Below are 12,459 nucleotides of genomic sequence, written 5' to 3'. Positions count from 1 at the left end.
TTCTGCACCTGGGATTGGGCAAACCTGGATGTACGGACAGACTGGGGAATGAGGTGCTGGAGAGCAGAGCCACAGAGAGGGACCTGGGGGTCCTGGTCACTGGTGAGTTGAATGTGAGCCAGCAGCCCTGGCAGCCAGGAGGGCCAGCTGTGTCCTGGGGGGCAGCAGGCACAGCATCACAGCTGGACAAGGGAGAGATTGGCTTGCTCTGCTCTGCTCTGGGGCAGCCTCACCTTGAACATTATATGCAGTTTTGGCCACCACTGTATAAGGCATTAAAACTATAGAGAAGTGTCCAAAGAAGCAAACAAAGATGATGAAGGCCTTGAAGGGAAGCTATATGATGAGCAGCTGAGGTCTCTTGGCCTGCTCAGTCTGGAGAACAGGAGACTGAGGGGAGACCGCTAACAACTTCCTTGTGAAGGGAAGAGGAGGGACAGCACTAATCTCTTCTCTCTGGTGATCAGTGACAAGACCCAAGGGAATGACTTAAAGTTGTGCCAGGGGACATTTAGGCTGGACATCAAGAAAAGGTCCTTCACCTAAAGGGTGATCAGACTCCCCATGGAAGTGGTCACAGCATTAAGCTTGACAGAGTTCAAGAAGCATTTGGACAATGCTCCCAGGCACATGGTGTGACTCTTGGGGATAGTGCTCTGGAGGGCCAGGAACTGGACTCAACAATCCTTGTGGGTCCTTTCCAACTCAGCATATTCTGTGATTCTGTGACTGTCTAAAGCACCTGTGACTGGCTGGACTATGCCAGTATCCACTGCTGCTCACAGTGAACTTGAAAAACAATTAGGGTTTTGGAGGTACAGATAAAAAACAACAGGTGGTGATAAACACAGAAGCATCTCAGAGCTGTTATACCTGTGTATGTTATTAAATAATGCCTTAATCTACAGGAAGTGACAAAAACAACTTTTTTTTTTTCCTGATCTGAACTCAAAAGAGACCTTACCATTTGTTAATATTAACATAAAGCAAGAAGAATAGAGTCCTAACAAACTACTGGTGAACCTTTTCTTATCTTCCTGGCTTATGCATTTCCACATTGGGAACAGCAAACAATATTGCTGCAGTATTCCAATTCTCTCAGATATGAAACCAGTAAAATGTCTGGCCTTATAAATATGAAGAGTAATTTAGACCTTGGTCCACTTTACTACACATTCTGATATATGGTCATCAATAAGAAAGATCTGATTTATCTTTATCATACAAGTCTACACAATTGACATTTACGCCTGATGTCAACTAATACAAAAACACATCACCCAAATACTCAGCTGTCCCATTAAGTGAAAAGATACAAGCACTCCAGGAGAAACAATAGATGCCAATACTGACTAGAGCAAAAATTCTCAGAGCTTGCTCCTGTCAGCTATTTCACACAGAGAAGCACTAATCAATTTCAACTCCTACTGATTATGGGTATTTGAAGGAGATTAACGCCTCCAAGAGTTGTGATCTTGAGGAGAAACAATCTAATAACAACAACGAAATTGCCCATGAACTTTCAGAACAGAATTTAAACACAGAATAAAATACCAAACTGGCCTTTCTCTCAGATTAACTCTTGGGCTGCTGCAGATGGTCTGGAAGAAACTAAAGAGAATGCCTGAACTTAATTCACATAGAGAAAATATGACAGATAAGAATGCTGTATCACATACTGGGTCATTAGCACCAATTTAGTTTTCTTTTATACATACTGTTCAGTTTATGTAACAGCTCTGTGTCCAATACTGTGGGGTTTCAAAACTCAAAAGAAAAAAGCATTTTGTGGTACCATTTTGAAAAACAGAAAAAGAGAATAGATAAAATAGTTGTATGTCACCACAAGCAGCATCGAACTATCGGTTAAGGTAGACTAAAAGTAGATTAGATTGTACAGGCAATATGAAACAGGATCTACTGTATTCCATTTTTAACAATGCTTCACCTTCAGCCATTTTCTATCACTTCATACGACAGTGGGTCCTTTCCCCTTTAGGAAGGATACCCTTTGCAAATATCCCCGGCTCCTAACTTACTGTTCAAGCAGAGAGTACTGGCTAAAAGAACAAATTCTGAAGCACTATAAAAGCATGATAAACAAAACAGAAACTGACATGATCCAGTTAAGAAGGATATCTTTATATGGTGTGAGTGATGTGTAATAAGGATGCTCCTTTTACAAGACAGCATTACAAATAAAGACAACATTTCAAATAAAATCCGAGGAGTTCGGAGAACTTAAGAGATACTCTTGACTAGAACTCACCTCCTGTACTGCAGAAATCATATTTTATATACGCTTTAGGTTCTATTTACAAATTGGACAAACTAGTACATTTCAACAGTAATACTTGTATTGAAAGGTGTGTCCTGCACAGACATACCGAGCTACAACTCTCTACACATTACAGCAATGTCCCACTGCAACAGCCCTCTCAGAAGCCTCATCAGCTGTTGCCAGGTAACAGTGCAGAGGCAGTACTATGGTTTGCTCTAAGTGTCCCTTGAAGCTCAAAGCATATACATTTTGGTCTCTCTTGTCAGACATGTGACTTAGTAGACTATCTCAGCCACAGAGGCATGCTGGCAGCTTGTTCTCCCATGCCTTGAAACCCTCTCTTAGCTCCACAGCAAGAGTATTTGTAAATACCGTTTTTTAAAGATATTTAAAGATATGTGTGAGGTGAAATAAATATATGCACAGACTTAACAGGGTTTCTGAAAACCCCTTTACGTCAGCTATTGCAAGGAATTGAATAAACAGTAAAACCAAAAGACATCTTGTTTTGACTTCAGTCTCAGCTTCCTGACATCTCAAACTCTTTCAGCTTCTCACTACAACCAGGAGTCCCCAGTCTCTTATTTCAAGCTTGTGTCATTTACCCTGAAACACATTTACTCTTCTTTTCTAAGTCCTTCCTCCTGATCTCTGCAGCATGCTGGCTTTTTGTGAAAAGAGAGCATTTTTTGTGATTTTCCTTCAAAATGGCTGATAAGAATCTCCTTCCTTTAATCTTCCTGGCCTGCCTTGCTAGGTTCAAGCATGCTATGTGACCAACTGAAGTCCAGCCTCCCACTTTAAAGTTTAATAATTGATTTGTCACACAAAGTATTCAATCCTTTATTTAATGCCACTCAGTCACCAAAATTTAATTTTTTCTCTTTGTTTTCCTTTTATTCTTTTTTTTCCCCTAGCATTTGCCAGGTGCAAAGTTTATTTCAACCAATCTACAGAAGCAGAAGCATAACAAATAAGGCAAATAAAACCATGCCAACAAAATCAAAATGATGCTTTTAGTCTGACAGATTTACACAAAACCCTTCCCAATGTCAACCAGAAATTACATATTGTATATAGATTCCTTGAATTGTTCCAGCTGTCAGTAAACTTTAACCATACTCACATTTCTGTAAATGGACTTTCTCCCATCACTACTCTTCACATAATGGAAGGTTTGTTACCCAGCTTAGAAAAACAATGGTTGCATCAACAAGACATTCACTTGAGGGTGTTCCAGCAAAAACAATATATTGTGCTGCGTTTTTGGAAATTGCCGTATCAGATTTATATCCTCGTGGTATCACTGTACAAAGGTAATTCTCTATAATGAATTATTTATTTCCTGTAGTAATAGACATTTGAGATAGTCATAAATATTTCTATGTCCAGTTAACTCACTAATGAAAACTGAAGTAATTCTAAAATGGGATGTTATATCAGAGGCATGGGGACCTAACAGTCTGCTCAACTTTTACATTAGTGAAGACAACCACTGTGTGGAAGCAACAGAACGTAGACAAAACCTGCTCCTGAAAGCATGGTACAGCAATGGGCTAAGGTATCAAGATGGACTATTTCTGTGTGTATTCCAGAAAAAAAGTCTCACTTTTCTCCATATCTGTTCTCCCAATTTGTAAAATGTGTGGTAACATCCTCTAATCATACTCCCTTGCAATCCCTGGGGCTCTCACTAGCATACCAGATTCCTCTTCAGCAATGGAAATATCTCTTCTTAGACAATGAGTTATTGGTTTGTGCATTGACCTTTGCAACTCCACTATCTTTACAGCATCTAAGAAATACTCTGAGTTGCTGACTGCCTGAAAGTAGTTCAGTACCACCTATGGATTGCAAGGCAGAAATTTCTTCAAGTTAGTAGGCTGTACTGATACCACCCCATACCGAAACCAGATCAACATAAACAGCTAGAAAATGAGTTTATTTACTGCATTTATAGTAAGACAATGCAGTTTACTGAGGTTTGCTATCTATTTGTTCATCAAATAAATGCTTTCCATCTTCTGGAGAAGCTGACTGCTTTAGGTCTCATGTGAAAAGTCTCACCTACCACATAACACACTTGATTTTCACACTTGGCTCAACTTCTCACAACCTATTAGTTCATTGTGAAGCATAACATTAGCTGGAAAATGGCCAAACCTCAGTAAAAAAGCCTCTCTTAATGGTAACATTTACTTTTTATACATTTGTCATATTGTAAGTTCACAACCATCCTTTAAGCAGACACATATATGGGATCAAGCTGTGTCTCACAGTTAAATGAGTTAACAGAGGCTGCATTTGATAATAATGAATGTTGCTGAAGTTAGTGTTTAGCATGCAATCCTATTTTCGAAGGATGCTGTAACAAAGCATTTCCAAGGTAAAACTACAGATCTCTTGCCTAATTCAGTCCAGAAACAAGGGAAACACAACCCTCATGAGTTTGACAGCAAAGGTATGACTGCAAACATTAGGAAATAACATTACAGACTATGCATGCGGCTTTCCTCTCATCACTACTGAGAAAGGTCAGCCACAAATGAATAATGACTTTGAAACTGCAAATTCATATCTCAGCTTTAGGGGGGGAAACCCAACCCATGTGACAGAGACAGGTTAGGGAAAGCTACGTTCTGCTGGACTTGTTCTCTGAACAATAACTCTTTCAAGGACCTTAAATCTACAAGGATTTCAGAAATTATTCACAGGCCTCCTAGACTCCAGGAAAAAAAGGAAAGGGAAAAAACAAGGAGATTTAAACCACAGTTCATTCTGTACTTTCAACTACTAATTGTCAATGAAAAAGGAAGAAAAAAATCTTTCAGATGACAGATTCTAAAACAGTTGATGTATTTGTAATTCAGACATAGAAAGGAAGTACAGTAGAGGAATTGCAGTGCAATGTCACAAAATCAGAAACCATATGGTACTCCACATAAAAACAAAATTCCTTACACATTTAAGTTTCACTACATGTACAAAGAAAACACTTTAAAAATGTAACTGTCAAAAGATGAAGAGACAATCACGCAAGTTTAAAATTTAAGCAGGTCACTGGTAGAGAACTTAAGGAAAATACTGCAAAATCCAGATTTAATCCTTGACAAGGCAATTCGATTGTGTCAACAACTGAAGTCATCCATGGCAGAATGACTCCAGTCTTGAGTGGCCTTTACTTTGATATAATTAAGGTGTTCGTGAATCTAAAACATTAAGAGAAAACAGACTTGCAGCAGACAGGCATGTAAGCTCTGACTGAAGCAAGATCAGCATGTAAAACTGCCTATCAACTATAACAATGAGCCGAGAATAATGTCCAGATATTTTGCAAAAGCCTGCAGTGTCAGGGCATTTACTTCTCTTGGAAACTGCACTTAAGCAGAGGACATCATCCTTGTCCCTGTCCAGGCTATCATACAGCCATGTCTCTGCCTAAGCATGCACCCCACTCATTCGGACCCAGGCACTAACCCATGGACTTGATCTTCTCAACAGACCTTGAGTCTGCCTTGTTCCTCCAGACGGGCCTGGCCATTTGTGCATTGTCAGGTGCCTGGCTGCCATCCCAAGACCTGACCCCATGCCTGCCTGGGCTCCTGACAGGATCCCCTATGCTCAGTGTGGCCACAGGCCTGATGCCTCACTGGCACCCATGGCTCCCGGCTCACAGGGCAGCCCAGCCCGCCCCACACGGCAGAATGCCTACTGGTACTTTACTCAAGGCTTTTTTCTGTTAGTCTCCCTCAAAACATGCAAAAGCTTGCAAACTTTTCAAACCAATGAGTAGTGAGACCTGCAGATCTACAGATCCGTGAGAGTGTATCAAGACACAAAACCAGTGAGATCAAATAGCCTGATAAACACATGAGCCAGATAAATTTTTCTCATGATAACTATTTTCACCCTCTAAAAAGGAAGACAAATGAATATGCACATGCTACAGCATTACCTGTTATAACTGTTAGGGTTCACAGACTCTTAAACACATGTTTATTGTCCATTTCTTATGTTAACACCGTTTCAATAGAAAACATTCATTGAAACAAAAAGGAATGTAGTGTGGAACTTATTATGCAAATATTTTAAGGAAGCAAACTCCTTTTTGTATTTTTTTTCTTTTTATTTTCCTTTTCCTCCTTCACACAGAATAAGCAAGCATTTGAGGCCATAAGGATATTCTGGTTTTAGTTAAGTAATTATTCAGATAACCAATATTTAATTACACAGAAAACCACATTGTAAAGTAGAACCTTATTTCAGGGACAGCTTTTAAAAAATTATTTCTCCCAAAACCTAGTTTCAAATTTAATAATTTTCTTTCTTCTATTAAATAAACAGCTCCCGTAGAATCCCAGCAATTCATTATGTATTATGTAACAAAATTAGTCTTTGCCACAAATGATAAAATTATTCTGATTTGTATGTCTCTGGAATTCATGCAAGAGTAAGGCCAAGTTTGAACGCTAACAAAGTATTCCTCTGCCTAATGAAATATTCATAGTCATTTGTCATCAAGACTTTAGTAACGAGGAATACAGGCTTCTCACTTCTGTCAGTCTAAAGGACTAGCAAAGATCTTTCCTTCATTTAATTCTGAATGTCTCCTGAAGCACTCATAATAATTTCTTCTTCCCATACAACACAGTACTAGAGATATTTAAAATTTACTTAAAAAGATGACTCCATATTTCAGGTAGAAAAACAAAGTTTATATACGTGCACCACCCAAAACTTACAGAAGTTTTCACCATTAAAACCTCACACTACCACTGTGTTTTCCAAATCTCTCCAGATGTATCATTAAGATCAGGAAAAATCAGATTAAATAAAGAATGAAAGCTACACTACAGCATGTGGAGGCAAATACAATAAAACTTTAAGAAAGCTTTATCAAGAACCATACCTTGAGGAAATGCCATCATTGCAGCCTTCTTGTCCACAGTATAGCCCTGAAGGCTAAAATGCTGCTTTTTACATTTCTGTTCTCGTGGAACTAATCAGATAGCAAAAGATGTGCCCCTGGACACAGAATTTTAACATGTGGAAAAATCACCCTAATTTAAGAAGGGGGACGCCTTCTGTTCCTCACATCTGTTTCCAGGAAATGCACTTTATCTGATTTAACAAGTACACAAAATTGCATTCTCAGGTGTTCCTTGTACATTTCATCCCTAGTTTTTCAACCTGTCACAAAGAGCACTCACTTTCCAGCTCAGACAGTGGATGAATTTTCTATTCCAAAAGCCTTTTGGCAGACTGGTCAAGAGGTGTTCTTTCCACAGCAGCTAGTGTGTTGCTGTGAGGAAACATGAAACCAAATATGTTTTCTCAGGAGTGCTGCTGAATTCTGTGAAGTTCTCAGCTGAGCAACCTTAAGCCATCAGAAATCACCACATTACCACCTTTTGCCCAACTACTAAATCATTTAGTTTCTCTGTATTACAATATCTATTATTACAGTCAGTCACCATAGCTCTTCACTCTTGAAACTGAAAAGAGGTCAAGCTATCACTAATGAGAAGCAACTTAACCTTACACGAATCATCCACATATTTAGGTTATTGTTAGGTGACTTCTGCACAGCCTCCAAATCTTCTGCCAGCATATAAACTGCTTCTGGAGCTATAAAACAAACATCAGCAAGGGAGTTGCAGTAACATCACTTTCCTACATAACAGCAGTTATTAAATTCAAGTCACTTACTCTAACACCACTCCTTCCTCCTCATTTGATGACAATATACATGGTTTTTCATACAGCAATCCAGTTTAGTTTTATAATAATTTTTCACTAAGACAGTGTCTTGCCACAAACCATGAGGCATCATACTAGATATAGCTTATAAGCAAATTGCTTACCTTTTGGTATTTATAAAGTGTTCATTACAAAACAATGTAAGATCAACAGCTGAAAAATATCCTCTTAATTTAACAAATGGGGAATTTTCCCCATTAACATAGTTGTAAATGATTTTAAATGATTTTCCAAAAGTAAAAAAGAGAAAGTGATTTTTAAATAATCTTAAATTTTGAAGATACACTCTTTTCCCTTGAATCCATTTTTAATCATAGGAAGTTTTTCAATTTATGTACTATATCTACTGTATTTATCTCATCATGACTCCTGGCTTGCCTCTCAGAGCCATTAATTCAATGCCCCACCTGCTACAGTTGCTTATACCACAGATGACATTTATGTTAGGTTTGTTTCTGCAGAAGAAAATGTATTGGAAAAGGTAGTCTGACAGGTCTTTATATCCATTTCACAGGCTAAATACAAGTTATAAAGATAATTCATGTAACTGACAGAAATGATGACAGAACAAGATGCACACCAAACATGTCCTCTTCTTTCAAGAGAATTGGAATTAATCACATCTATCATTCATCCTTCCAGTAGGTTTAAAATACACTGTAAAAAATATACCAGGAGATATGAAAACAGCCATCTCACTCTACATGTTTTACAGCCATTCCTGCTTTATGCACTAAGTTTATTTCCCATATATGCAGGAAAACTGCTGTCAAAGGCAATATTGTATTCTTTCAATACCAGAAAAAAGGCTTTCAATTTTTTTTTTTCTTTTGGAACAGATTTTATAGCAATTCTGTAGAGCAAACAGAATGATGCACCAAATATCTCAGCGATAAGTAGTATGGACATACTACAACGTGACAGGAATGTCCCATGGCAGAGAATAGGTCAGTGAATATTTGTTACATCCAGACTGTCCAGTAACATATTTAGAGATCAGAAACTTGAAGAATCCTGAAGGAGAAGTGTTTCTGCTCTCCATACACCTCCAGGTTTTAATAGTTTTTAAGGTATTAAGAAGTATGCAGTAACCAGGACAGGGAATTTTGCAACGATTTCTGCTTTTTCTGAATAGAATAACAGTTTTTAAAAATTTTTTTTTAAAACAAATGTGCCAGTAGCATGACAGATTCTGCAAAATCTGCAGTGAGCTGCTAAGCATTTGCACAAAAATAATTTTCTACCATCAGCCAGAGTGTTGGTATGTTTAGAGGACTGACTTTCAGGATACCTTAATCCTACAGGCAACCTTTTCTCTGAAAAAACACTGCACCACACTAAGCTACTTCTCTATTTCCACTTTTTCTTGTTCATAGTAATTCTTACTTTGTGTTAAAATTTTGTATATATTCTGTACATACTTAAAAAGAACAAAAAAAGGACAAAGAGGGACAGGGTGGGGGAGAGACGGGGGGAGAGAGTTACTGAAAATGTTTGTCCTGTCTTTCAGACACAAATTAACCATTTCTACACTTCTGTTCATGCTAGCCTGGGTAACAGAGAATAGTGGAAGAAGGAAGATCATGGAAGAGATGAGAACTCTCAACAGTGTTGGCCACCAAAGACTAATAGAACAAATTATTCTTACAGTGAACTACCATGAACCATTTTCCTCTTTCTGTCACATTTGCACAGTGCCTAAGCTGAGGGTAGAAGTAGCAGAGAACACTACTAGAAATCAGGAAACTTTCCACTTGGAAGAGTTCAGTAAATTCTGCTTGTGCAGGGAAGTATTTAGGAAACAAAACAATAGATGGGATTTTTCTTTTTCCAAGAGGTAGTCAAATGTAAAGACAAGATTGTCTTTGGGATCAGGACCACTCTTCTAGTTCTATACCTGTCCAGGAAATTATAATGAGTGGAGACAGCACTCTTCAAAACTGTTTTGAGCAGCATTTTCTGTTGCTTCAGATTTCAGTGCCAGGAGAAAATATTCCTTATATATTCCTATATTTTCCTTTATTATCCACAAAAAAGTGCCAGACATGCCTCTACCTTCTTGTAGCTATTTTTACATACAACACATCATTTCCATATGAACCTCAAATCTCAATTTAGCTTACAGCTGTACTTAAGCTGCCCATGGTAAAACAAGTGACCTTCCCTTTGCAGGATACCTCCCCCACTGTAGACTATTATAAAGTCTTAACTAAAACATTTACAATATGCTGCTTATTAGTGACACAGAGTCCTCCTAAAAAATGTTATGCAATAAATTTCTATCTCCTTAAAGCCACAGGTAGAAAATAAAACACCTGGAACAAGGAGATGCAGGACTGCAGTTAAAAAGCTCTATTTGAGACCTGCACACCTGGGTCCAAATGTAAGAAAGAGGAAAGGCTGGGAAGGCAGCAAAGGTGAGGCACAACTGCATACCTACAAGTTCAGTACAGCCTGCATCACAGAGCCAGAACTCTGTCAAGGATAGAGCAGAAGATTTACTTGGTACTCTGACAATCTGATACACCTTGGGCTTACGGCACTATTACCAGTAAAGGTATAATCACTGCATCACTGCACTCCACAAGATCCTCCACACAGTCCCCAAAATATTTATATGTCTTCAAGTCACAAGAAGGAGAAGAAGCTGCGGCATATACTACAAATCACTGTGCATTCTATAGATACATCTATCTTGCAAAAACAGCTTTGTCAAGGACACAGGCATCTGCTAGCTAACAGGAGTCCAATCTTTTATACACATGGATAACTGTGTATCTCTGCAAAAATTGTGCTAATCTAACTATATCTTGTCTTGCAAGGGTGAAGATCACCTTAGCGCAACAGTGCCAACTGTCTTGCCATTAACTCCATTATCATAACAATTCAAAAAGAGCTAGTCATGTTACTATACACATACATAAGTATTCCATGCAAGAATTTTGAGCTTTTTAAAAAAAGATTAAATAACAGTTATGATGTGCAAATCCTTAGCTGGACATTGTTACCTACAGCATTAATATTTTCAATTAATTGATTTTGCTCTTTAAAATTTTTGATAATGAAATCCCCACGTTTCATTTCTCAATAGGCTGACACTGACAGGGCCATGAATCCTGATGAGAAAAAAAGCTACCATTTTATTTCTTTGGCAAAGAACCCAAGGAGGAAAAGGTATACCATGAGTCAATTCTTCAGACAGGAGTTATAATGAAAGCAATACAGGATACACTCTTCATAATCCATCTTTTCTTATTGTATCAAGGTTGTAAAAGCTTATTCTTCCTCCCATACTCTAGGCACTGCCCCACATCTTAACTACCAACACTACAAACTCATGAGTCAAAACTAACAGCCTTTAAGGTGAAGTTTATAACAATCTCTCTTTTGAAGGAAGCCAACAGGTAAGGCCTGTGGAAACTAAGCACTGAATTTTCTTTCAGAGGTGAGACTAAAGTGTTAACCAAAAAAATATACCTAAGAATTTTACCAGTCATAGAGATTTGTATTTCATCATGCCACATACCACTCAGTTCAAAAGGCTCTCTCCAGCAAGTAGTTTCTGAACAGCAGTAGAAAGAGAAGGGGCTGAAAAAGCCCAAAATCACAAGGGCATCTCTAGACTTAGTGAATGTTTACAAATGGAATTACACCTATCAAGTATAGCTGGGCTGTTACAGAAATGTACAAAGGCCTCATTGCAAAGCAACAACTGTCAGTAACTGTTATATTTAATTACACATTCTCCACAACTTTCACAGTGCTCTTGGCATTACGATGAAATCAGGAATCAGCTATTTTGTCCAGCTCAATAGCTTAACTTCATTATATGAGAAAGAAAAAATAAAAGAAAAATATTAATGAATACAGCTCCAAGCAGAGGAACAGTCCACAGTTACCAGCTGACATCTCTAAGACAATTATGACATGTTAGCAGAATGAGATAAGGATTTGTCTATTTTGTGGAAATGAGTCAGAACAACACATTTATTTTTTTGTGCCACAGATGATGATATTTAAAAACTCTTTCTTACCTAATCAAGTTTGCTTGAGGACTTGCCGTGCTCTCATCTGTTGCAACAAGAAACAGAAAAAGCAAAAGCTTGACAGTATTCAAGACACTTGAGATCTTTGGCATTTTTCCAGATATTTCCAAGTAAAAGACTACCCAAGCTAGCAGTTGTTACAAACATGACTGCATTATAATTCTATTTCAAAGCTGACTAACAACAAAAGAGAATAGGTGGAAAACTAAAGGTTGCATTCCTTACCTGACATAGCTCCTGTCAGCCATATGCTCAACCCAGCAAAAGATACTGTCTCTCTGAGCAATAAACCTAGAACAGGCAATGGCTGAATTATTAACAAGAACTTGAGGAGACCTCAAAAGCACATGATGAATGAAACAGAAATACAAA

General features: G+C 38.1%; 1 protein-coding gene across 4 annotated transcripts in view; it reads right to left on the bottom strand.

Annotated features, from left to right (window-relative positions):
* MYO3B (myosin IIIB) overlaps nt 1-12,459 on the bottom strand; it is a 197,414-nt gene that overhangs the window by 178,827 nt on the left and 6,128 nt on the right. For 3 of the 4 annotated variants that reach the window (XM_058840479.1, XM_058840480.1, XM_058840482.1), the window contains 2 exons: nt 12,313-12,378; nt 12,076-12,112 (listed from right to left, as the gene is read on the bottom strand). In XM_058840479.1, the coding sequence (XP_058696462.1) occupies nt 12,076-12,112; nt 12,313-12,319 (44 nt within the window). In that variant the 5' untranslated portion in view covers nt 12,320-12,378. The remainder of the gene's footprint in view (nt 1-12,075; nt 12,113-12,312; nt 12,379-12,459) is intronic. The other variant, XM_058840481.1, reaches the window with a different exon arrangement.

This window comes from Poecile atricapillus, chromosome 5 (genome assembly GCF_030490865.1).
Source record: "Poecile atricapillus isolate bPoeAtr1 chromosome 5, bPoeAtr1.hap1, whole genome shotgun sequence".
In the NCBI taxonomy this organism is placed as follows: Eukaryota; Metazoa; Chordata; class Aves; order Passeriformes; family Paridae; genus Poecile; species Poecile atricapillus.
This window is presented reverse-complemented; position numbering and strand designations above follow the sequence as displayed.